General features: G+C 42.1%; 1 protein-coding gene across 2 annotated transcripts in view; it reads left to right on the top strand.

Moving 5' to 3' along the window:
• The window catches only part of ASIC1 (acid sensing ion channel subunit 1), a 174370-nt gene that overhangs the window by 144130 nt on the left and 8005 nt on the right, over window positions 1-22235 (top strand). For both annotated transcript variants that reach the window (XM_063293635.1, XM_063293634.1), the window contains 3 exons: window positions 16509-16659; window positions 18158-18285; window positions 19265-19415. In XM_063293635.1, coding sequence (XP_063149705.1) covers window positions 16509-16659; window positions 18158-18285; window positions 19265-19415 — 430 coding nt within the window. The remainder of the gene's footprint in view (window positions 1-16508; window positions 16660-18157; window positions 18286-19264; window positions 19416-22235) is intronic.

Here is a 22235-nt window from a genome sequence, read left to right as displayed (position 1 = left end):
TTCATCACTACATGCCCCCCACCCCTGGACACCTAGAAAGGGAGCCCAGCCTTAATGCCTGTGCTTGCCCTTTGGACCATATTTTTAAAGAACGCTGTCCAACATGATTTGACTGAACTTATCCCAAGGTAATCAGAGGACAGAGCTCATACATTTCATTAAAGTCCTACCTGCCTGCCTTCCCATAATTCTGGCACTGTGATCAGCCATGCGTCACAAAGAGCTCTTCCCTTTCTTCAGTATTTTCCCCCATATATTAATGCATACAAACTAGGCTGGAAAGTTGAAAAAATGCAGTAGCAAACTGTAACATGACCACAAAAAGTGCCTGTGTGCCTTCACTGGGAGCCAAGTTTGATTCAAGGGTATGCTGACCTTCAGCATTGTTTCATTTTGTTGAGCTCAGCACTGTTATGTTGCGTCCTTGACAAGTCGCTAGATCAGAGGATAAACAGCTTTGGTCAGATTCAGCAAATGGAGTTTGCGTCACACTGTCTCTCTGACTGCATTGGAGCTGCCAGCTGAATGGGGTAGAAGACTCCCTTAGGCCTTTGACAGAAGTCTCTTCTGCGAAATCAGCAGATATTGTTTATTCTGGCAGGAGGTAAGCCACCATCATTTGTTCCTGGCTGCAGATCAGACTGGTATTAAAAGGGATGGTGGGCTGCCACCCTAAAATATTAGAATTTAGGAAGTTTGGGCCAGGTCAGACATGTTGCTTTTCTACATAGCATCTGGCTTGAGTCACTGCTAGGAGTCCTTTACTTACTCTACCAAGAACCCTGGGACAGCTGTGGACTGTCAGTGGTTCTTACTGCAATGTTGAATAGTAGTTCAATCAAGGGCCGCCATAACCCAGCGTGCAAATTGCATACCGCACAGGGTTGCCATATGAAGGAGGGAGCACCAGTTGCAAATAAAAAAACAGAGAGAAAAGACATACAGTATCAACAATACAGGCATGCTGATTTTGCACATGCACACTTGGCCACTGAGACCTCTACCTGTGACTCAGCAGGCCCTTGCATAGTTTTTGTTATGTAATTATATTTAATAAATTGTGAATCTTTAAAAAAGTGTTTTAAGGTGGGCCACTAAGTGGGATTCTGCACAAGGGCACTTTCTATGTCAGCAGTGGTCCTGGCTCAATCAAGAGTAGTTCAGAAAAAATGTAACAGTCATTGCCAATCAAGAAACATTTCCTGCTTGTAGAATATTGTGGTCAGGATTGTGTGGCCTTAAATACTGTAGGATGGGAGGGAGTTACTCTGTGTGCTCTTAAGTGGGTAATCTGGTGACTTCCAGATATTTTCTGGAATATCTTTAAGACTGTGATGTTGTAGATCATATTTTGTATTACACTGTTAAACAGGTAAAATTTGTAATGATTTATAGTTAATTTTACATCTGCTTAATGAGAAACTCTCTAGGGGACAGTAGGATTGAAAGTGGAAGAAGAGTAAGGAGAAATGTGTAACACTGTAGCCTAGGAAATCTTCCAGATAAAAAATCCTGTCTGAAGAACAACCTGAAAATTCACTGCTTCTTCAAGAGATCACTTCTTTCAGTCAAAACAAACGGTTGCTTTTATAATAATTTTTTTAAAGCATTCGCTGCATCTTTCCCATTCCCAGACCCCATCCTGGGCTTCAGACTGCATGTCCTTGATCCTCACGAGTGCCCTAGATTTATGGTAGCAATTCTCAGAGTGAAGGCTGGATGGTATTACTCTGTAACAAAAGCAGTAATAGAGTCCCGAGATGCCTTAAAAGTCTTAATTGATTTATCATAGTATAAGCTTTTGTAAACGGCTCTGTTTCCTCAAAGGCCTTAAGCATTATTCTCTTGGTGTATTTGTCCAACACACTTAACTTGATTATTGAACTGACTCATTTTCTGGGTTTGCACAATATACTGAACCATAAAATAATTGAACAGACTGGATTCTTTACAAACTACTAATCCATAGAAAAACTAATCAAGATTAAACCTAACTGAGCTTAATCCACTGTGTGAATGCTGCTGCTAGGACTTAACTAATGTGTTTAAGCACCAATGTGTTTAAGCATGTGCAAAACTAGCCATTTGAAGTGCATGGATATACACATTTGCTGTATATAGAAAGAGAGAATTGGGGTAAGACTGTAAAACAATAAGATCAAAGGGTGTGTAATGCAAAAAGTGCAAAAATAAAGCTTAGGCTCCAGATTTAAAAAATAGCTCTGTTTACCTGGAAGTAAATTCCACAATGTTCAATAGGAAATTATTTCTAAAAATTGGGCACGCATAGAATTGTGCTGCAAATATTGGTTGCGATAGGAAAGACTCAAACTACATGAGTTTCAGCACTGTGTCCTTTCCCTTCCTCCACACTCCCCTACTCCATGAGAATATTGAGCAGCTGGAGAACTTTGGATTCTGAGTTCTTGCTCAGTCTGTTGTCCAGATAAACATTATCAATAAAGCAGCTTCCAAGGGCCCTTCCTGCTTTGCATGCATTCCTGTGTTTGACAAGAAGACCCAGGCACACACCTTCAAATAGAGGATTGTCCTCTCAGAGTAGCAGGACCTGACAAATGCTGGCTGGGGAATTCTGGGAGTTGAAGTCCAAGCATCTTAAAGTTGCCAGGGCTGAGAAATATTCACTGCCTTAGGGACAAGCTCAGAAGATGAACTTGGCAAGTGGCCTAAAAGGCTACCTTCTAGGCACATTTCTCTCTGTTTCAGAATTGGCCCAGGGGGTCTGAATGCAGCAAGCAGAACCAGCTTTCCCAAGATGATGAAATATGGCCACCCTGAATGATGCCTGTGTTTCATTCAGCAGTATATTATACTTCTGTGAACACAGACGAGTGCAACCTCCATGTCACCTCCCCACAGTTCAGCTTGTCTTGCTTCCATCTGGCACATCACATTCTGTCCCTGAAATCAGCATCTCCTTCCAAGGCTATCAACAGCTGATGTAGGTCTGTAGAACATGCAGACGCACCGCCCTGGGCATGGTTTGCCATCATATATGCCGTAGATGCTTCTCAACATACCTGGTTTTATTATTCATACAAAGTAATTCTTCTGCAGGAAATATACAGGTTATATGAAAGTTTCAAACAGAGGGGGAAGTCTCCAATAAAAGTGCTTCTGAAAAATAAGATACTACATAAAAACAGGTGCCAGCCAGCCAGTGCACTCTCCTGATCAGCACTTGAACTTCCTGTAAAGTGCCCTTCTGGTCACTTAACCAGAAAGGGGTAACTCCACTTCTTCTGGGTAGAAAGAAGGGCTTCCAAGTTTCACTGGGGACATTTTTTGCCATCCATGGGAGACTAACCCTTCCTCCTTAGTCACAAGAAGTGACATAACTGGAAGGTATCTTAAAGAACATTTTATTATTCAAAATTCAAATGTATGAAAACAACTGACACAGAGCATTTGGCACATAACAATTGGACGACCCAGTATTTGTCAAAGAACATAAGCATTCCTAAAGTAAGGATGTCCATAAGGACCATATGTAGTCTTGTTTGAGTAGGACTGTCAGCACTAGTTTTTGTGACCAGAGGGACACTGCACCATAAATCCAAAAGTTGTTCTTAACCATCTGAAGATGGAAACAACTGGAAAGAGATCTATTGTAGCAATATCCCAGAGGGGATACAGAACAGCACTGTTTGCAGAATAAAGTGCCTGAAGGCCACTTCTGCAAATGGGGAACTCGTTTGCCTTCCAATGTTTAATGAAGGTAGAAGATTCTGAACATGTCACCACCCTACAAATATCCACCAAGGGAATCCTTGATGACAGGACTGTTGAGGCTGAATGGGTTGTCATGTGCCTGGACTGTTTTAGCTGAATAGGCCAGTATAATGCATTCCTTGACTCATCTGCTGACAGGGGAACATGTTACTCATCTCCCTAACTCACCTGCCCTATAGGAGATGGACAGACAGACAGTCTTCCTGGGCACACTTGAAGTAAATCCTTACAGTCATTTGCATATCTAGCTTATGCCAAATATGCTTTGGGAGATGAGAAGGGTTTAGGCAGAAATTTGAGAGCATCATCTCCTGTCCCCTATGAAACTTGGAAAATACTTTGGGCATAAAACAAGAATCTGGTCTTAATATCACCTTATCCTTATCCATCATGCCCTAAGAGTTCAGGTGTTCTACCAGACTTGCAATCTTTTGGGTAAATACTCAGAGTGATAAAGTTAGACCAAAGGGGAGAGCTCCAAACTGCTGTTGCTCTTCTCCGTACTTGAATCTGAGGAGTCTCTGGTGTGCTTTTCTAACAGACATGTGCAAGTAAGCATCCAACAGATCTATAGAGGTTATATGGTATGATGGGCCTCATGGTCTCCATTCTGAATATTCAGTGTCTGATAAATTTGTTTAGGGGCTGGAAGATTCTGCATAGGACTCCAAGACCCATCCTTCTTCAGCACTATGAAGAGGATAGAGCACAGGCCCGATTTTCTTTACTGAGTGGGCTCCTTTCTCTCATCACTAATTTCCTGTACATGGTCTTTTGTTTCCTTCAACTTTTTCCATGCTCCTTAAGATGGGACATGGTAAGAATTTGATCTTGCTTTGAATTTCAGTGCATAGCTCATTCAGATTGTCTCCATCAGTCTTTACCAATAAGCTCCCAGGTGTGCCAGAAAAAAAAAACCTGCAAGCATCCATCTTCTTCCTGGAAGGTGATGGCATCAATTTAAGGAGTATTTCTTTTGGAACTTTCCCCCATCTGCTCCAACTACTGGTGTCTTTGGTATATGTCCTGAGGACCCGAAGTTTAACATCTTGCCTGCTTCTCACTCAAAAGGAACTAGAAGTCGAATTCCTGGAGATAAGGATATTTATCTCCTGCTGCTCTCATGCTTTTGTGCTGGTGCCAGGGATTACTTCTTGGCTGGGATGGGATCAGTGGACCTCCCAAACAGCTTCTTCCTTCCACAAGGCTTACCCACAACGCTGGCTCTACCATACTGTTCCACCTCCCAGTGCACAAGCCACAGTTTACATCTATCCTGATAGCCAGTAGTGTTGTCTTATGCACCCACTTTACTGAAAGCTTTATGCGCCATCAAAGTGCTGTAAGACCACCTGCCCTTAGGATAACTTCTTTGGAGAGGGATGATGGAGTCATCAGCACTGGTTGCAGCCATCCATTCCACGTATTCCAGGATAGAAGATAAAACAGGGAAGGCAAGTTTTGGTTCTTCCTTGGTTCTAACCATTGCTTACTGATATTTTAGCAAAAAAGTCAGATAGAGGCGAGCTCAAGCCTGGCTTAGATGGGATAGGGATGATACCTGGTGCCCCCTCCCACAGACCTTTTAGTGCTATTGGTAGTAGCTCTCTTTGTACCCAAGTCCGGGGCTTAGATTCTTAGAACCTGCTATGGTAACTTGCAGTCCTCGCTTGTTAGAGAGTTCATTAAGACAAAGTATCTTTGAACAATTTGAATCTCTTCTTCCCAGGCTTTTTGCAGCTCCCCTTGATGAGATGAAATACTCCTCTCTCACAGCTAACCTTCCTCTCATTACTTTCCCAGCACCCCAACAATATCTCATGCCCACACTATAAGAGTCTGAGTTGGCTCCAGGCTGTCTGCTGCAGGAGGGAGGCACCCCAGTTGGAGCCACCCATTCCTTTACCTGCCCAGGCCTCCTCCCTGAGCTCCTCAGTGCAAGGCAGCACTGTGGCTGGACATCACTCTGCTGCTTCTGGGGGGAAGGAGGAGTGCATTCCCACTCATCCCAGCTGGTCTTCCTGGGCTGTGTGTAGCTGGTGCTGCTCAGTGAGTCTGCTGGGGATCAAAAGGGGATGGGCAGAAAAGGAGCTGTCGGTTTGCTGCACTTGCTTACTCTGGGAAGAGAACCTAGACAGAGCCTCTGCGTCCAGCTGCCTTCTCCACTGCTGCTTCCCAACTGGTTCATACTTGCACATGGCCATGTGCTATGAACAAAGGAGCTGGTCTCTTTGTCCCTGCTCACCATCCTGGCATATGAGCATTTGCATCGTCCTCTTCGGTGTCTGTGCTTTTTCTTGCTAAATGTTTCTCTCTCTCTCTCTCTCTCTCTCTCTCTCCCCCACCCCCTCTGTCTTCTAATCCCTCAGCCTAAAATGGAGCTGATGGAAGCCTTCCTCTGCTGCTGAAGGCAAAGCTAAGGCAGTGGAGCAGAGGTTAGATACAGCTGGAAGGCAAAACATTTGAGCCCTGCCTTTTAGTCAGAAGAGGAGGGGTCAACACTTTCCTGTCAGCTCCATCTTCAGGTGACCAAGGACAGCTGTCTCTGGATCAAAAGCTCCCTCTCCCTCATATTTTTAAAATCGTAAAATAGTTTTGATAGTTTGACTCTTGGGAGTAGAGAACTTCTGTGCTTTTAAGTGTTTGCTAAAGGTGTACACCAGTCACAAGCCCCATTGGACAGAATAGGACTTACTTCTGAATAAAGATGCCTAGCCTTCCATTGGGAGAATCTTTCCGATGCCCAGTTGTCTAAAATCAGTCTTGCATTATGCAATTTTATGGTCCAGTGCTCTTGTCATTCTCATGTGAGGGACTGTAAATAGCCACCCACCTCATCATCATCATCTACACATTTTAGGAAAAAGAGGTCGTAGGGGTATGTGCATGCACAGAAAGAAGCAAAGCTAAATAAAATATTTACACCCCTTTTCAGGAAAGTCCATCCAAGGAGTGCAAGGCAACAGCAAGAGGGAGAATTGGATAGCTATTGCTCATAGATGTTGGATAAAGGACATTCGTTGGTGGCTTAACATACGTTTTTCAGTCAACTGAACTGACAGCACGGGGGTAGAACTTCACCTGAGTTTGTTTTGCTGCCTGTCAGGCACCATTTCCTTCCAAACAACTACGTGTTATCTCCCTCACTCTGTGCTATCTTTCTCATTCTCTCTCTCCTTCTCTCCCTCCCTTGTTTCAGCCATCGGCACTTTAATTTCTGTGCTTTCCCCCCTGTTATTTAGCTAAGTCTTCCTCTTCTTATCAAGTGGATTAAGATGGATGCCTCTGAATCAGCTCTGTACACCCCCATTTCTCCTCTCTCTCTCCCCCCCCCCTCCCCTTTCCTTTTCCCTTTTACTGTCTGCTTTCCTCCTGCCTGGCTTGGCTCTGGCATGCTCTAGGTGGCTCTCGGGGTGCCTGAGCCACACAGTCCCCTAGACACACAGTCTCCTTGCAACCAGGAGAGGCTGCTGATCCTTGAAGCTGCTGCCCAAGGAAGCTTCAGCCAGCTCTCACAGCATCCCCACCTCTTTGCAGTACCAGCCAAAGCCACGGAGATGCAAGCTGAGATAGAATGAGGAAGCAGCAGAATCTGAGCTCAGATGATGAGGAGAGTACAGCTTGTTAAAGGGATACATCCTTCAACCCAGACTGGCTTCTCCATCTCTCCGATTACTAACATGGAAAGCAGCAGGAGTGGCTGTGTCATAGACCCATCTCGCTCTTCCCTGGAGCAAACCAAGTTCCATGGACTCCGCCAGGTCTTCTCAGTGCACCTGTCCTGCCCGCACCATGCCTTTTGGCTGATGGCTATCCTGGCTTCCATGGCCTTGCTGCTGACCTGGTCATCCAACCGCATCCGCTACCTGCTTTCCTGGCCTGTTCACACCAAACTGCATATCCTCTACTCCCCCAGCCTGACCTTTCCTGCTGTCACCCTCTGCAACAACAACCTGGTGCTGCTGCGTCATATGAGTCGAGCAGATCTCCACCTCAGCGGCTACTGGCTTGGTCTCCTCAACAAAAACTTGCAGCCAGTGCCTGCTGTGCAGACCCTTCTGTGGGACCCCCAGTGGCTCTGGTTAGGGAACCTGCTGGACTTCTCTCATTATCTGCCCCCCTTGCCACCACAGGAGCAATCCATGCAGCGTTTGCTGGACAGGCTGGGCCACCAGCTCGAGGAGATGCTGCTCTCCTGCCACTTTCAGGGTGAGCGCTGTGGCCCCCACAACTTCACCACCGTAAGTCAGGTTGGGGAAAGGGGACTCTTGGTGAGGACTGTAGAGAACTGTTGGGTCCTGCAATTGTGAAGGTATTATTTCACCAGACTGCTTAAGTGTTGGTATAAGGCAATCAATTGGTCTCCAGGGGCCATTTTTAATTTTGGGGAGGAGGCAGGTGCTGCAGTTGTCTGGCAACAATGCAGGTATGTGGGGTCATGCATGTAATGGATGGGGCCAGATTTTCAACTTTTCCCCTGGTTTTAGGGAAAGTCTGAGCAGATGGCAGCCTCCCATTGACCTTATCTAGATTAATAAATTAAGCAGGTTCAGGCAATAGTTTGGAATGCAAACTATCAGGGAATAACAAGGCTGTAGGCTAGGCTGGGAAGTCACAATCAGATCCTGGAAAAAGGCAAATGGCCAACCACTTCCATACTGTTGCAAAAAAAAATTGCATAGTTGTGCCCAAGTAGTCACCAGGAATCAAGCTCAACTCAAAGGCAAAAAGTCTGGGAATTTTCTTTTTCAAAAACTATGTTAAGTTTATTTCTGGGGCTTCCATTTGTGTGTTTTCTGCTTCAAAATGACACACAATAATGCCCTTAGTTCTCAGTAATGGTGTTCTGAGTGGGACTTACAAAAGAAGAGGCTTGGGACTATATGCAGTCCTGGGGCTACAATTGGGTCACCCTAGATGTAAAAGAAAAAGAATTTAGCCTGTTCCCTTGAAGGTACAGCAAGAAAAAGAAGCAATATCAGAAATGTAGGAATATATAAAATAATAATTTTGCTTCTTTTTTTGAGCCATGGTTCTTTCTCATTTTGATGGATCCCATGGGGAGGAAAGGGTCAGAGTTGTATGTGTTTTAGTACTTTTTGTGTTTGCTGTTTCATTCTGCTATCATAGAAGTTGGAATGTGGTATAGAAATTGGTACCTTAGGAATTTCAACAAATGCGTATTTCTTTCAGATGTAAACAAAAGTCTTGAGAACATGCAGCCAGTAGCTGGTAAATTATGGCCCAGCATGCTTTTTAAGCAACAGACATTTGGAGCTTATATATTAATATCTTGGACAGCCTTTTGGCCTCTGCCACCTTAGCTATACACTGGACACCTGCTTTGCTATTTCTACCACATTTCAGTGCCATTATTTTCTTTAGTTCTAAGCATGAACTGAGAGCCAGTTTGGTGTAGTGGTTAAGGCATAAGGCTAGAAACCAGGAGACTGAGAGTTCTAGTCCTGTCTCAGGCACAAAGCCAGATGAGTGACCATGGGCCAGTCACTTTCTCTCAGCCCTATTAAGAAAGCAACGGCAAACCACTTCTGAAAAACCTGCCAAGAAAACTGCAAGGACTTGTCCAGGCAGTCTCCAAGAATCGGACATAATTGAACAGATTAAAAAGAAGAAGAAGCAAGAACTAAAATTCCAATTCCTTTCTAACCCTGAAATTTGGAAGCAGAATGCATTAGGCAAAATGAATAGAAATTCACAAAGTTATTTATGTTTCAGAATGTTTTCTGCTTGCATCCTTCAGCAAAATTCAACCTTCGACTAAAGAGGTAGATGACAATTTAATGAGCAATAGAGAGAAAGAGATTGTAGTATATAGATAAGATTGGATGGTGAACTTATAGTAGGCTTCCTGATGTAGACTTCATACACATTGTAGAAACCTGGGATATTACTGGATTTCCAGGGAAGAAACGGCAGACTGAATTGCAGCTAAGAACAAGGAGCTGACAGGTAGATCAGCTCCTTCAACCCTCTCTTGAGAAAGAGAGGACACGAGATCACCCAAGTTCTATTCCACACTGCTACTCCTCATGAGGAGATTTCAAGGCAGGGGTCTCCAGAGGGTGGGAGAACTAGGAGATGAGGGAATTTGCCATTCTTGCTCCAGCCAGAGCTGAAGCCTTCAAAGGACACTAAGTTCACACTTCCTTTGCTAACCACCTTCAGAAATTACCTATTAACTGCTTTAAAGAAATTAGACACCTTCAAAAGGACAAGGCTGGAAATACACTGGGTGAGTGCCTTCAATCCTTAATATAAGAAAATGAAACTGTATCTTTATAAGATTTAAGAATTCAAAATAAACAGCAAAAAGCAAGACAAGGTTTTGGCTATAGAAGGTTTTAAGCGGATTAAGGGCTCAGAAAAAGTTGATTTTGAATATTAAGACTTTTAAGTTTTAAAGAATAAATGCATTTTCATGGGGAAGAAAAATTATTTTCGATGTTGGGTACATAACAAGATAAGCAACTTATAATGGCATTCAGAGATATTATTGAGGAATGACAACGGGACTTTGATTCAACATTGTCAGCGATGTTGTGTGTTTTTACAAACACCCTGTTCCCAGAAGAAGCTGTTACATCAGAAGATGTTGTTACAGAAAAGGATTTGGAAAAAGGTTCATCTGACATGATTATAGAGAACAAGGTGAACAAGAATTTATCACTGGATATACAAAAAAAATCAGATGAGGCTCTAAAAATTAAGGAAATAAAAATGCCAATCCAAGAGAGTAATTGGAATAATTTTTTCCTGATGGACTTACAAAAGAGTCTTCATAAACTTTTGAAGAAATTCAAGACAAGGAATAACAATCATTCAAATGGATTAAACAGCAAGATTGTTTTATGTAAAAGAAGGAATATAAAGTTGACTTATTTGATCAGGGTTAAAATGGGATACATTGTTACTTTGGGGGGTTATTTCTGGACTTGCTGACATCTGGACTGGAAAAGATGTTGTGTATTGGATTTGCTTACAGTTAAAAGTTGAGATATGGAATGATGTTTTATATTAGTTAATGTGAAAGGTGAAAGGTCCCCCGTGCAAGCACCAAGTCATGTCTGACCCTTTGGGGGGATGCCACTTTCACAAATGTTTTCTTGGCAGACTATAGAGTGGGGTGGTTGGCCATTGCCTTCCCCAGTCGTCACCTTCCCCTGCAAGCTGGGTACTCATTTTACCGACCTCGGAAGGATGGAAGGCTGAGTCGACCTGAGCCGGCTACCTGAGAATCCAGCTTCCACTGGGATCGAACTCAGGTCGTGGGGAGAGTTTCAATTGCAATTCTGCCACCTACCACACTGTGCCATACAAGGCTCTATATTTGTTAATAAATGTGATTATTTTAGGGCTCGGTTTGGACTTTTTGCTGACACCTGGCTTGGAAAAGATGTTGTCTATTGGCTTTGCCTATAGTTAAGAGTTGCGTTATGGGATGAAGAGTTTTATATCTGTGAACTAAGAGGAAGTGAAGAGATAGTGAAATCTTTTATACTTGTTATGATGAGGGTGGGAAGTCGCTTTCTTAGGTTTTTTTTCTTTGCTTTTCTCTTTCTAGGTTTTTTTTCTTTTTTGCTTTCATGTACTTTTTATTCCTCTCTCTATTTTTCTTTTTCTTTTTAGTTTGTATTATCTTTTATTATTGTACTGAAAACTTTTAATAAAAATATTATTTTTTTTAAAAAAGGAAACCTGGAATATTACTGTTCTAAACTGTACATGGATCCTAGACAAATATAGCAGTTTCCTGCTGCAGATGTTCACTCTCCAACTTCTGGAGGGCTATGGGGGTGATTGATTGACAAAGCAGACAAAGATTATAATTACATAGAGGATTAGAAGACTTGAGCTACGGCTAAAACCAACCATACAGTAGCTCCCCAAGTGCCAGGATCACAGGCAGCTGTGGCTTGTTCTAAAGCAAAACCAGATGGCCACAAGGGAAGGAGAACCTGATGAGACTCGTCACTAGTTCACACACCAGCGCCTTTAGCAGGCCTGAATCTTGTGACTATGGTACAACAGCCACAGAAGAGAGAGATGCACAACATTCCCCATCCAGAAAGAGTTCCATCATTTGCCAATCAAAAATATGAGTCATTTGAAATTGTGATGCATTAAATATTGTATCTGAGTATTTTTGCTGTCTGGTTTAAAACTGTATTTCTCTGTATTTATTTAGACCATGTTTTTGTATTTAGGCCATGTCTGAACTGTGGTCTAAATATATTCTACTCCCATTCCTGTTCTTTTCTTTCAGCAATGACATTAGCTTTTATGTCCTCCTTTCTGTTTCTCACCTAAAAACATTTCTTCCTCCTTGTGGTCTATGCAGGCTGCCTTGAATCCTCCTGTATACACTTTTCAACAGAGTTATTTTAACTTGCCCTTGCTGTAGTTCATGTGAATGTCAGGCAGGAAAACAAACATGCTATGCCCTCTGCAGCTTCCTAGAACATCTTCATAGGCTAGCGTTTGTTCATCGTTGTAATGGTTGCCCAACCCAAATACTCAGACTCACAAGAAGGTGCTAAATGAAATCTGATTTATTAGGGATCTTAGGACAAATACAGAGAAAGCTGAGAATGAGCAAAAGCGCGCCAAATACAAACTTAAAACCCTCGTTGCAAACATACCCCGCCTCCCTACCAGCAGAACCGCCCGTCCCAGGTGCTGGCAACCGTCAGAACTGCTAGCCTGGGAAAGTAACCTTGAACACAAGAGATAACCCAAATACATTCCAAAATCACAGCCAAGAGATAAACCCCTCTCATCCTCCCGTCAAAGATGAAACACGCATCCAGCTAATGACATGCGAAACGTTACGATGTATTAAACACATTGAAATGGCGAACATGACAATCGTGCTTAGTCTCCAGATGCCACTGCCATGTTTCTTAATTTCTTTCTCAACCTTCCTCTTCCACATCATCCTGTTTCTTCCCCCAAGGAAACAGAGAATGATTTCCTATGGAGTTCACTTCCTCTGGTCACCCCAAGCTGTTGACCCTGGCCCTACTCTCAAACTGTTATAGCAGGAGGATGTTGGCTAGAGGGAGAGAGACAGACAGACAGAGAAGAGAAGAGAACCTCCCCAAATGAGTAAAGCAAATCCTGGATTCCATCAAGAGACTAAACCAGGTGAATCAGCAGCTTCAGTAAATAAAGAGAATGAAAATAAAGTCCCAAATAAGGAGAAAAAAAAGCATGATTGCAGAAGTTCCTTGTGCAGGAAGGGTCTGTATGTCCTGGGAAAGAGCAAAGTAAGAAATGTTGGCCGGGGGTGTGTGGATTTTTAGGGCCAAGGTCTGTGATCAGCAGAGCTGTGGTTTGTTTAAAGCTTTTTTTTTTCACCTTTTCTTTGTTTGGGTTTCTCACTGTCATTGTGTTTGCTCAGGTTGCTGAGTCACCTGCTCAGATCACTGCTGTGGTTAGGATTATGTCTTCCTTTCCCTAAAAGTGTAACAAAAAATAATAGCAAAATACTTTCCAAGAATGCAGCAGCCACTAGTTGGCAGTTAATTCAATAATTATTAATTATTAAACGATTAATTTAAATATTTGCTATCATTCATAAATAATTCATCATTGTGCCGTAATTTACAATTCCAATGTATAATACATGTTTTCCTAAATGACTGAAAATACACTGTGGCCTTTTATTATTTACTGCTTTGCATGATACATGCTAATTTGGGATTAACAAATCAAGACACTCCAATGCATACTTCGTGTACAAACTGAATATGTATTTTGTCAATGCCAGCTGACTTGTGCAGGGCATAGGGTCTTTGAGGGAATGGGAAGATACTAGATTTTGTTTGCCTGAAATCTAGAGGTTAGCATTTGCATGGAGAAAGGTCCTAATACCAGAATTGCAGCTTCCTGAATGTGCTTTAATAAAAGGACAAAGTGTGTATAAATTGAGTCTTTATGCCATTTGCAGGAATCTCAGTAACTATCAATGCTGTACTTGCTTTCTATCCTCAGCCCAAGAACAAGGAAGTGGACTTTAATAGCTAATGCCAGGGACAAGGAAAGTAGAAGTACTGGGATTATTTCTCTTCGTCATGCCACGCAGCCACCAAACTATTCCTTAAAGTCAGATACTGAATAATATCAAATGCCCATACCATTGTCTGCATAATAGTAATAGTATAAATAAATGTCCCTTCATTTTTTGAAAACTCTTTGTCCGCCCCTGAGTTCACAGTGCATTTATCTATTCAAAGTTAACCGGGTTCATTGTAGGAAGAACTGTTGTACAAATTAACTTTTTATCATTCAGACTTACTGATTTTAAAGTATAGGCAATAACTCCACAGTGGTAGAACACTGGCTATAGAAAGCGTGAAGATGAACGTTTGACGTACAAGGTTGTACATCAGGAATTCTCAGTGAAGATCACATTGTGAATCTCCTTAAATCAAGCAAATAAAATATTTGACTTTGTAAGTGTAGCAGGCAAAACATAGATCAGTCTGCTGATAGTGGATCATTTATAGGCATAATTAGTCTAGGGTTTAAGGCTCCAGGCTAGAAACCAGGAGACTGAGAGTTCCAGTCCCGACTTAGGCATGACAGCCGGCTGGGTGACCTTGGGCCAGTCCCTCTCTCTCAGCCCAACCCACCTCACAGGGTTGTTGTTGTGGGGAAAATAGGAGGCGGAATATTACTCCGTATGTTCCCTGCCTTAATTTATCTGTAAAAATAATAAAGGTGGGATAAAAAATAAAAAAAAATAAAAAAAATAAAAAAATAAGCAGAAGGGGAGCTGTGGGCCTGCACAATGCCTGGTGGACTATAAACACACAGTTCCACAAATGGTTACTTGAATCACTGCTGAATCATCTGCAAGAGCTCAAAGGAATAAACCCAACCACCATAATGGAAGAACAGGAACATGTAGTTACCAAGATCTCACCAGTTTGAGGGCAATGATTACACATACCAACTGTGAGAACATGCAAGGCAGCCCCAAATTGGAAGGACACCTGGAGACATTCTATCTTCTTAAGGAGACCTACTTCATACTTATGAGGAAGTGTAGAACTGGGCAGAAGGAAAAAGTAAATTATGATAGACATATACAGATAAATTGACCGACTGCGCATGCACTGGGGGGTGGGGGGTGAGGAAAGAGACCTTGCATAGCTCCTTTTTTGCTTTAAGCACAATGGTCTGTCCCAGTCTGTGTCTTAATTTTATTCTTTTAAGAATTTGGCTCAAATATGCCAACAGTACAGAGAAAGAAGTACGTGGGTGTGTGTACAAACATTTTGAGCATTCCTTGGGCAGCAGATGCCAAGTGTTATTCCTTAGGCTATTTGTTATATGAATTGCCTGGCAGGGAGCATTATTTGGGCACCTGTAAAAGATGAATTACCCAGAAGCAGATGAGTATAAATGCCAGCAGGGCCGAGGCTGTCCTTTAGTGGAGGGTGCAACTAGTGAATACGCCCATCGGAGCTTGATTTTGCTCACTTTCACTGTGCGTTGTTGTTGTTGTTGTTGTTCATACTGAAGGATCTAAGACCACCACTGAGGCTACATCCCCTTAGGAGAATTCATGATCAGAAGTAGTTGGCCTCCTGAGTTGTAAAGCAAATTGATCCCATCTGCTTCTTCTACGTGTGCCACTTTTTCTCCTCCAATCCAGCACATTCCCTAATGCCTAACAAGCAAATGGATATAATTTTTCAGCAACCCGTGGCTTTGGTTCTCAACTGTTTCCCACTGGCCATTATCCACAGTGGAACTGACTGGCTCCAAAGGATGAGAAACTGGGAGAGGGAGGAGGGTGAGTCCCCAGGGTGGTATCCAGGTGCCACTGTGTTCCCAGACATCTCCTTTGCTCCCTGCTTCAGCTGATTTGGTATTTTAAAAATAATAATTTTTTAAAAGGGGAAGCTGGCAACAGCATACTGCGAAGAAGAGAGTCAGGCCCCAACATCATCTTTATTTCCCAGCATGCCTATAGTGACCATATTTCCCTGGAAAAATTAAAGGACAAACCTGAAAAGGGGGCAAATCTGAAAAAGGTTTGTAAGGATAAAAATATTTAATTGTTTATGTTTCTAATTTTGCTTTACAAAGGAAAATTCAAGAGCAAAACCAAGAAAAACTTTACAAGAATGCATATTCTAATAAAAATATCTAAAATCAAATGGTATATATAAATTTATTTTAAAAAGACAATTCAAGTTCCATGTTTTTCACACAAATGTGAAAGTGGTACCATTTGTACGGTAAAAGTTAAATGACCAAAATAAAGGATAAAAGTGAGTTTGTGAAAAATAAATAAATCTCAGAGACAGCTTTCTGAAAGAAAGGGCTGTCCTTTATAATAAAGGATATATAGTCATTGTAGGCATGCCCAAAATGGGCCTCAGAAGCTTTCTAATGTGTCCTGAAGAAATAGGGATTGGAAGGAGTGGCTGATAACATTCTGGTAAATTGGTGCTTTGTGGCAACTGTTTTGGGACTGGGCAAGCCTCTCCCCAGCAGCCATTTTGCAAGAGTGCCACAACGCGTTCCCAAATTCCAGATGTGTCCACCAGGCCGAAAGAATGGAGACCTTTTATTACACTTGCTGAGAGGTACAATGTGACAATGCTGTGGGTATGCCCTGTTCTTCCGGCTTGCCCTTGTCTGTCAAGGCTCGGAGGGCCTGCTGGCCTCCAGAGGAAGCGTCAGGCTCCTATCCTGACCTTGCTTTTTCTCCTCCACAGGTTTTCACACGCTATGGAAAATGCTACACCTTCAATTCTGGCCAGCCTGACAGGCCACCCCTCATCACCATGAAGGGGGGGACTGGCAATGGCTTGGAGATCATGCTGGACATTCAACAGGATGAATACCTCCCGGTCTGGGGAGAGACAGGTAAAAGCTCTTCCTGCTTTCCTATCCCTGTATCAATTTCTCATTTGTCCTCATGGCAGAATCCCTCGTGGGTCACTCTGCACTGCCCAGGCCTAGCCAATCTGCCACTCCCACCTTCCAGGTCTCCCTCCATTCATTCATTTCCTAGACCTGCGCAACTCGCTGGCACCCACACCTCGCCTTTCCCCACCCATTCTCTTACTCACTCCCCCTCTTCAGTCCTGTCCTACTCACCATAGCAACCAGCTTAGCAATGCCAAGCAAGGAGCTGCCTCTTATCTAGAAACAGCACATTGTTCTCTTCAGGAAGAAATTGTTGTCCAAACTGCAGGAGGGGATGAAGCCTGAGTCCCTAATCAAAGGTCATCGAGAGGCCGCGTGGAAAGGGTGTTTGCATTCCTAGCTGGCTTTCAGTTTCTAGGGAAGAGAGAGGTGTATGGGTTCTGCCTGGGCTTAACAAAACAATGCTGTTAGTGTCCCTGGATGTGCGTCTGGATTGAACCTCGGCCTTTGCGGTTAACAGGGAGGGAGATGGTTTCTGTGAGTCTTGGGGAGTGTGTGTGAGTGTTATTATTAAAACTTTTAAACAAGAAGATAAAAATCAATACAAACTAATATATAGAAGAAAAAAGAAAAAGAAAGAAATCAAAGAGAAAGCTAAAAGTGTAAGAAAAGAGAAAAAAAGTGACTTTACTTTACTAGTCTTGGGGAGTTTTAACTCTGCTCAGTTCAATCAGAGCCCTAAAACTGCTGCATAATAGACTGAGGAGTGGGAGAGGGGAACAGTATACTGCCAAGAACATCTCTCTTGGTATAAACCAGCCTCCCCATTCTGTCTGATTTTAATAGTTTAAAGTGTGTGTGTGTGTGTGTGTGCGCGCGCATGTGCGCTTGTGTGTGTAGAAAGTTGGTGTGCTCCAAAGGGAAACCTCAATTTCTAGCATCATCTTTCTTTATCAGAATGCCTCTGGGCTTCCTTAGACAATGAAAACAGGGAGGGAAACCTCAATTTCTAGCATCATCTTTCTTTATCAGAATGCCTCTGGGCTTCCTTAGACAATGAAAACAGGGAGGGGGGTTGCAGCCCAGTGTTTTGCTTGAAGGCATGCCCAGCTGCTCAGAAAAAAGATAAAAAGTACGTCTAGAGGAAAATTCAGGCTGCAAGCTCACCCGCTTGCTGGTAAATAAATGTCTGTAACTGATTTCCCCTATCATGGCAGTCATTTTGTGAAAACACCCCAAACATGCTCCCAAAATTCTAATTGCACCCACTGGCCCAGAAAGGTTGTTAATCCCTAACCTAGGGGAAATTATGGCAGGTGTGTTGTGAGAGGATCAGGAGAACCTTCTCTCCATGCCCCTGTGACTTCAACATTAGGCTTCTCCTTGTCTGCAGGGATACATCTCTTGGTTTCCCCAAGGATTGGAGGGTGTCACAGCAAGAGAAAGGGCCCACCTCAGTTGCTCTTACCGTGCTTTCTATCTCTCTGTGCCACAGATGAGACGTCCTTCGAAGCTGGGATTAAAGTGCAGATCCACAGCCAGGATGAGCCACCTTTCATTGACCAGCTGGGATTTGGGGTGGCACCTGGCTTCCAAACATTTGTGTCCTGCCAAGAGCAGCGGGTAAGATGATGACACATTTGCTCCATTTAAAATATCTTCTGGTATCCATACTAGAGAGCTAGAATGGTTTTATGGTTAAAACACTGGGCTAGGACCAGGAGCACCCAGGTTCAAATCCACCCTCAGCCATGGAAGCTCACACAATGACTTCCAGGCACTCAGTATTTCTCAGCACAACCTACCTCACAAGGCTGTAAAGGATTGAATATGAATAAATGAATAATGAATAAAACTCAGAGGAGGTATTATGTATACTGCCTTGAGTTCCTGGAAGAAAAGCAGGATAATGAGTGAATGTAAATTGTAGCAGGGAAAAAATAGAAGTGCCCAGGCAATGTTTTTTCTTCCATTCTCCTTTGAGTGAAATGACTTAGATCAGCCTTTCTCAACCTTTTGACCCTGGAGGAACCCTTGAAATATTTTTCAGGCCTCGGGGAACCCCTGCATTTTCAGGCTCAAATACAGGCCACAAGTTACAAAATTATGATCTTCGTTTCATGTATAGGCCTGTATATATGCATTAACAGCGTTCTTAAACTAAAAATACAGAATGAAACTTCCCTCTTTAATGTGAAGTTGCCCAAATTTGAAATATTTTTTTAAAATAAACTGTGATCTCCCAGGGAACTCCTAGAGACCTCTCGCAGAACCCTAGGGTTCCACAGAACCCTGGTTGAAAAACCCTGGCTTAGATTGAAATATCCCTGGAGATCTGATCAAGGAATCCAGGCTGAGGTCAAATGGCTAATGCTACTGAGTAAGGAGCATTGACTTCAGAGTTGTATCCTTGTCTATACAGGGACATGCTATTGGTAGTATTATTTACCTCTTTATGTATTTCTTGCTGCCCTATTTCATTTGTAAACTCTACTGAGTCTGTACATGTGACGTCATCATTATGGGCCAAATGGAGCTCTTCTTTTTGTCCTGGAAGGAGTAGGGAGATACTGACCTTCTCATTCTATCCCTTTTTTTTCAGCTTATCTACCTTCCTCCACCCTGGGGTGACTGCAAGTCAGTGACAGTGGAGTCTGAATTCTATGATACCTATAGCATCACTGCTTGCCGCATAGACTGTGAAACCCGCTACTTGGTGGAGAACTGCAACTGTCGTATGGTGCATATGCCTGGTAAGAAGGAAGGAAAAATCTGAAGGAAAGTTAAGGACCAGAGTCCATAGCAGTTGCAAAAAGGGAAAATTTTAAAACAATTCCCCATCTTAGAAGGGATTATTGAGCCCTTTGCAAGATGAGGGTTTCTCTGCTGACTTATGGGAGCACACCCTTTGGGGGGAGATGGGTGGTGGCAAAATTTGATAAATAAATAAATAAAATGTTCACACTATTTTGGTATTTAAATGGTGGGCTGGCATGCCACATCTACTTGTGTAACAACAGGCTGCCTATGTTAATACCTGCAGAACCCAAAGCTGAAACTGGATTAGATATCTTCTTTAGGGTGGTCTCCAGAGTGAACCAGGAATATAGAGGACAACTGCAAGACTGTAATAGATGCAAGGGACCTGCAGAATCTGTAAGCTAATGTTCCTCAATTGGACTCATCTCCGAATTTTGCATTCTCCAGGATCACTGCTCTGTATTCAATATAGTAGGAAATATTCTTGAAATAAGGTTCAGCCCCCTGAACTTAAGATTCAGTTTGAAGCATGAGTTGGGGCTGGGGGGTGGGGAATGAATATTGACAGTAAGTGTAGTCACATTAGGATATAGTAGTACATCAGAAAAGGAGGGGGGCAACCAGATGCTGTACTGAAACTCTGCATAGCCTAGTATCGTAATCCTCTGCTCAGCTTCAGTCCTACTCTACACCAGGTCAGCTGACTGCTGATAGTGCTGGATAGCTCCTTTTGCAGTCTCTAAGGTGGAGAGAGCTATGGACAACTCATGAACACACCATCTCACAGCAAACACCACAGTCCAGAATTTCAACCAGATCAACCGTTTCTGTTTAATAAGCAAGCAGGAAACAAGATGCAGACTGAGTCAGAAAGCTTAAGATTTACATGTATAAGATCTCAGTTCAGCAGTTGGACCTCCAGTTGAAAAAGTCTCTGGTTGCAATCAAAGACAATATTGCACTAGATGAACCAATATAAGAATATTTCATATGTTAATCTGCATAATATATTCAGCGGTGGAATTAACTGTTGTAGGTTTTCAGTTCTTTAGATGATTATGATGATGATGTATACCCACATATAAACATGTATGTATCACCTTTCCTCTCATAGGAACCCAGAGCAATGTATAAAAGAATATGAAACAATCTTCATTAAAAGCTATTTGATAAAACAATCAACAATAAAATAAATATCATAAAAATCAATAAAATAATTAAAACTCATGTTCTAAATGTAGAATAGATATAATGCCAGTTGGTATCTTATTGTTACAGTTTGGTATACATAATTCTCTTGTAATCTTTAAATAAGTTCAATTTGCAATCACATAGCACTTTAAAATGTGCAGAAACCACCAAATGTTCTGTCATTTTAATGTTCAGACTGAAAGCCATGCTTTTGGTCAAGGCCATTCCTCTGTTTCTCAAAACAATCCAATATCCATCCTTTATCCTAGTATTTTGCTGACTTTTTTCATCATTTCTGTTGCTGTTTCTAAGCCATTTTGCCGCATTACCTTCTTCATGTGAGTAAACCTGGTAAATCAGGTATCATATACTTGACTTCATGGCCTCTAATAAACAGTCTAATTTGGTGACATGATGACATAACTAAGCTCAAATTGAATCACCTGCAAGTGAAAGAAATTCTGAAGTCATGTGAACATTCCTAAAACAAACTGAAGTGAATCATATCATTACAAGTTAGCTTTTTCCAGATTGTTGGCCTCCACATGTTCCACTACAATTTCCACCATGCTTTCCCAGAATAATATGCTAATTCATATGGTAATATGTAGTCCATCTGGTCAATGCTAAGTAGCTAAACAGCTCTAGTTCCTTGGAAGTATCACTGAGGCATAATAAACTACATACAGAATGAGGGTGCTACTTCCTCAGTAAATGAATATTTTCATTCATTTTCCAAGTAATTACCAATGTTGCCCTAAAGCAATGGAAGTAAGGCCTTTTAGGGTTGCTGAAAATATTCTTTAAAAGTTCCACTTACTATGGTTCATCTTTAATTATGATTTTCCCTAATTGCAGCCCCTCCCACTCTTTAATTCTAAGGCATGATTTAACAGATCCCAGCACGCTTTCAAGAAACCCACCTTGGCCTGTACAGAGTTTTTCTTATTAATCAAAAAACCTTTTCCAGATATGTAATTAGCATAATCAAAACAAGGAAGTGAATTAATTATTCTAGTCAGTTGCATCTCCTGGAGAGGAGTGGGTAGAAAAATAGCACAGATGTATGATGAGAAAATGGGTGATGAATATTTTTCAGATACAAACTGAATCTGACATATAGTATCGTTATTTAGCATAGATAATAGACAAGCAAGGGAGAGATTTGAATTCAACTTTGCTTATATAACGTGACGTTGTATTCAGATTCAGTGTAGGTTCTGCCTGTCAAGGTTGCCTTGAGATACAAAGAAAATGTAGCCAATGGGAATATCTTCATTAACTATACTATTTTTAATTGGATATTTTGTTTGGAAAATGTAGAAAAATATCAATCCATTTGCTCTCTGTGGAAGATTTAGGGCAGTTTCTATAACCAGAGCAGTTAAATTCTAAAGCATTTCCTGGATTATTTCAGGTAGGACACCTAGTATTTGAATACTTCCCTTAAGAAGGAAAATGTTTTCCCTTTTCAGAGTGTGAAGATGGAAAGCACTATGATCAGCTTTTCTTCTGCTTGATCTTTTTCTATGTCTAGGAATACAGAAAACAAGAATAATATCACTGCAGGTAATCCTCGCTGAACAGGATTACTGACTGATTCCTGTTTACTGACTGATCAA

This window comes from Candoia aspera, chromosome 2, assembly GCF_035149785.1.
Source record: "Candoia aspera isolate rCanAsp1 chromosome 2, rCanAsp1.hap2, whole genome shotgun sequence".
In the NCBI taxonomy this organism is placed as follows: Eukaryota; Metazoa; Chordata; class Lepidosauria; order Squamata; family Boidae; genus Candoia; species Candoia aspera.
This window is presented reverse-complemented; position numbering and strand designations above follow the sequence as displayed.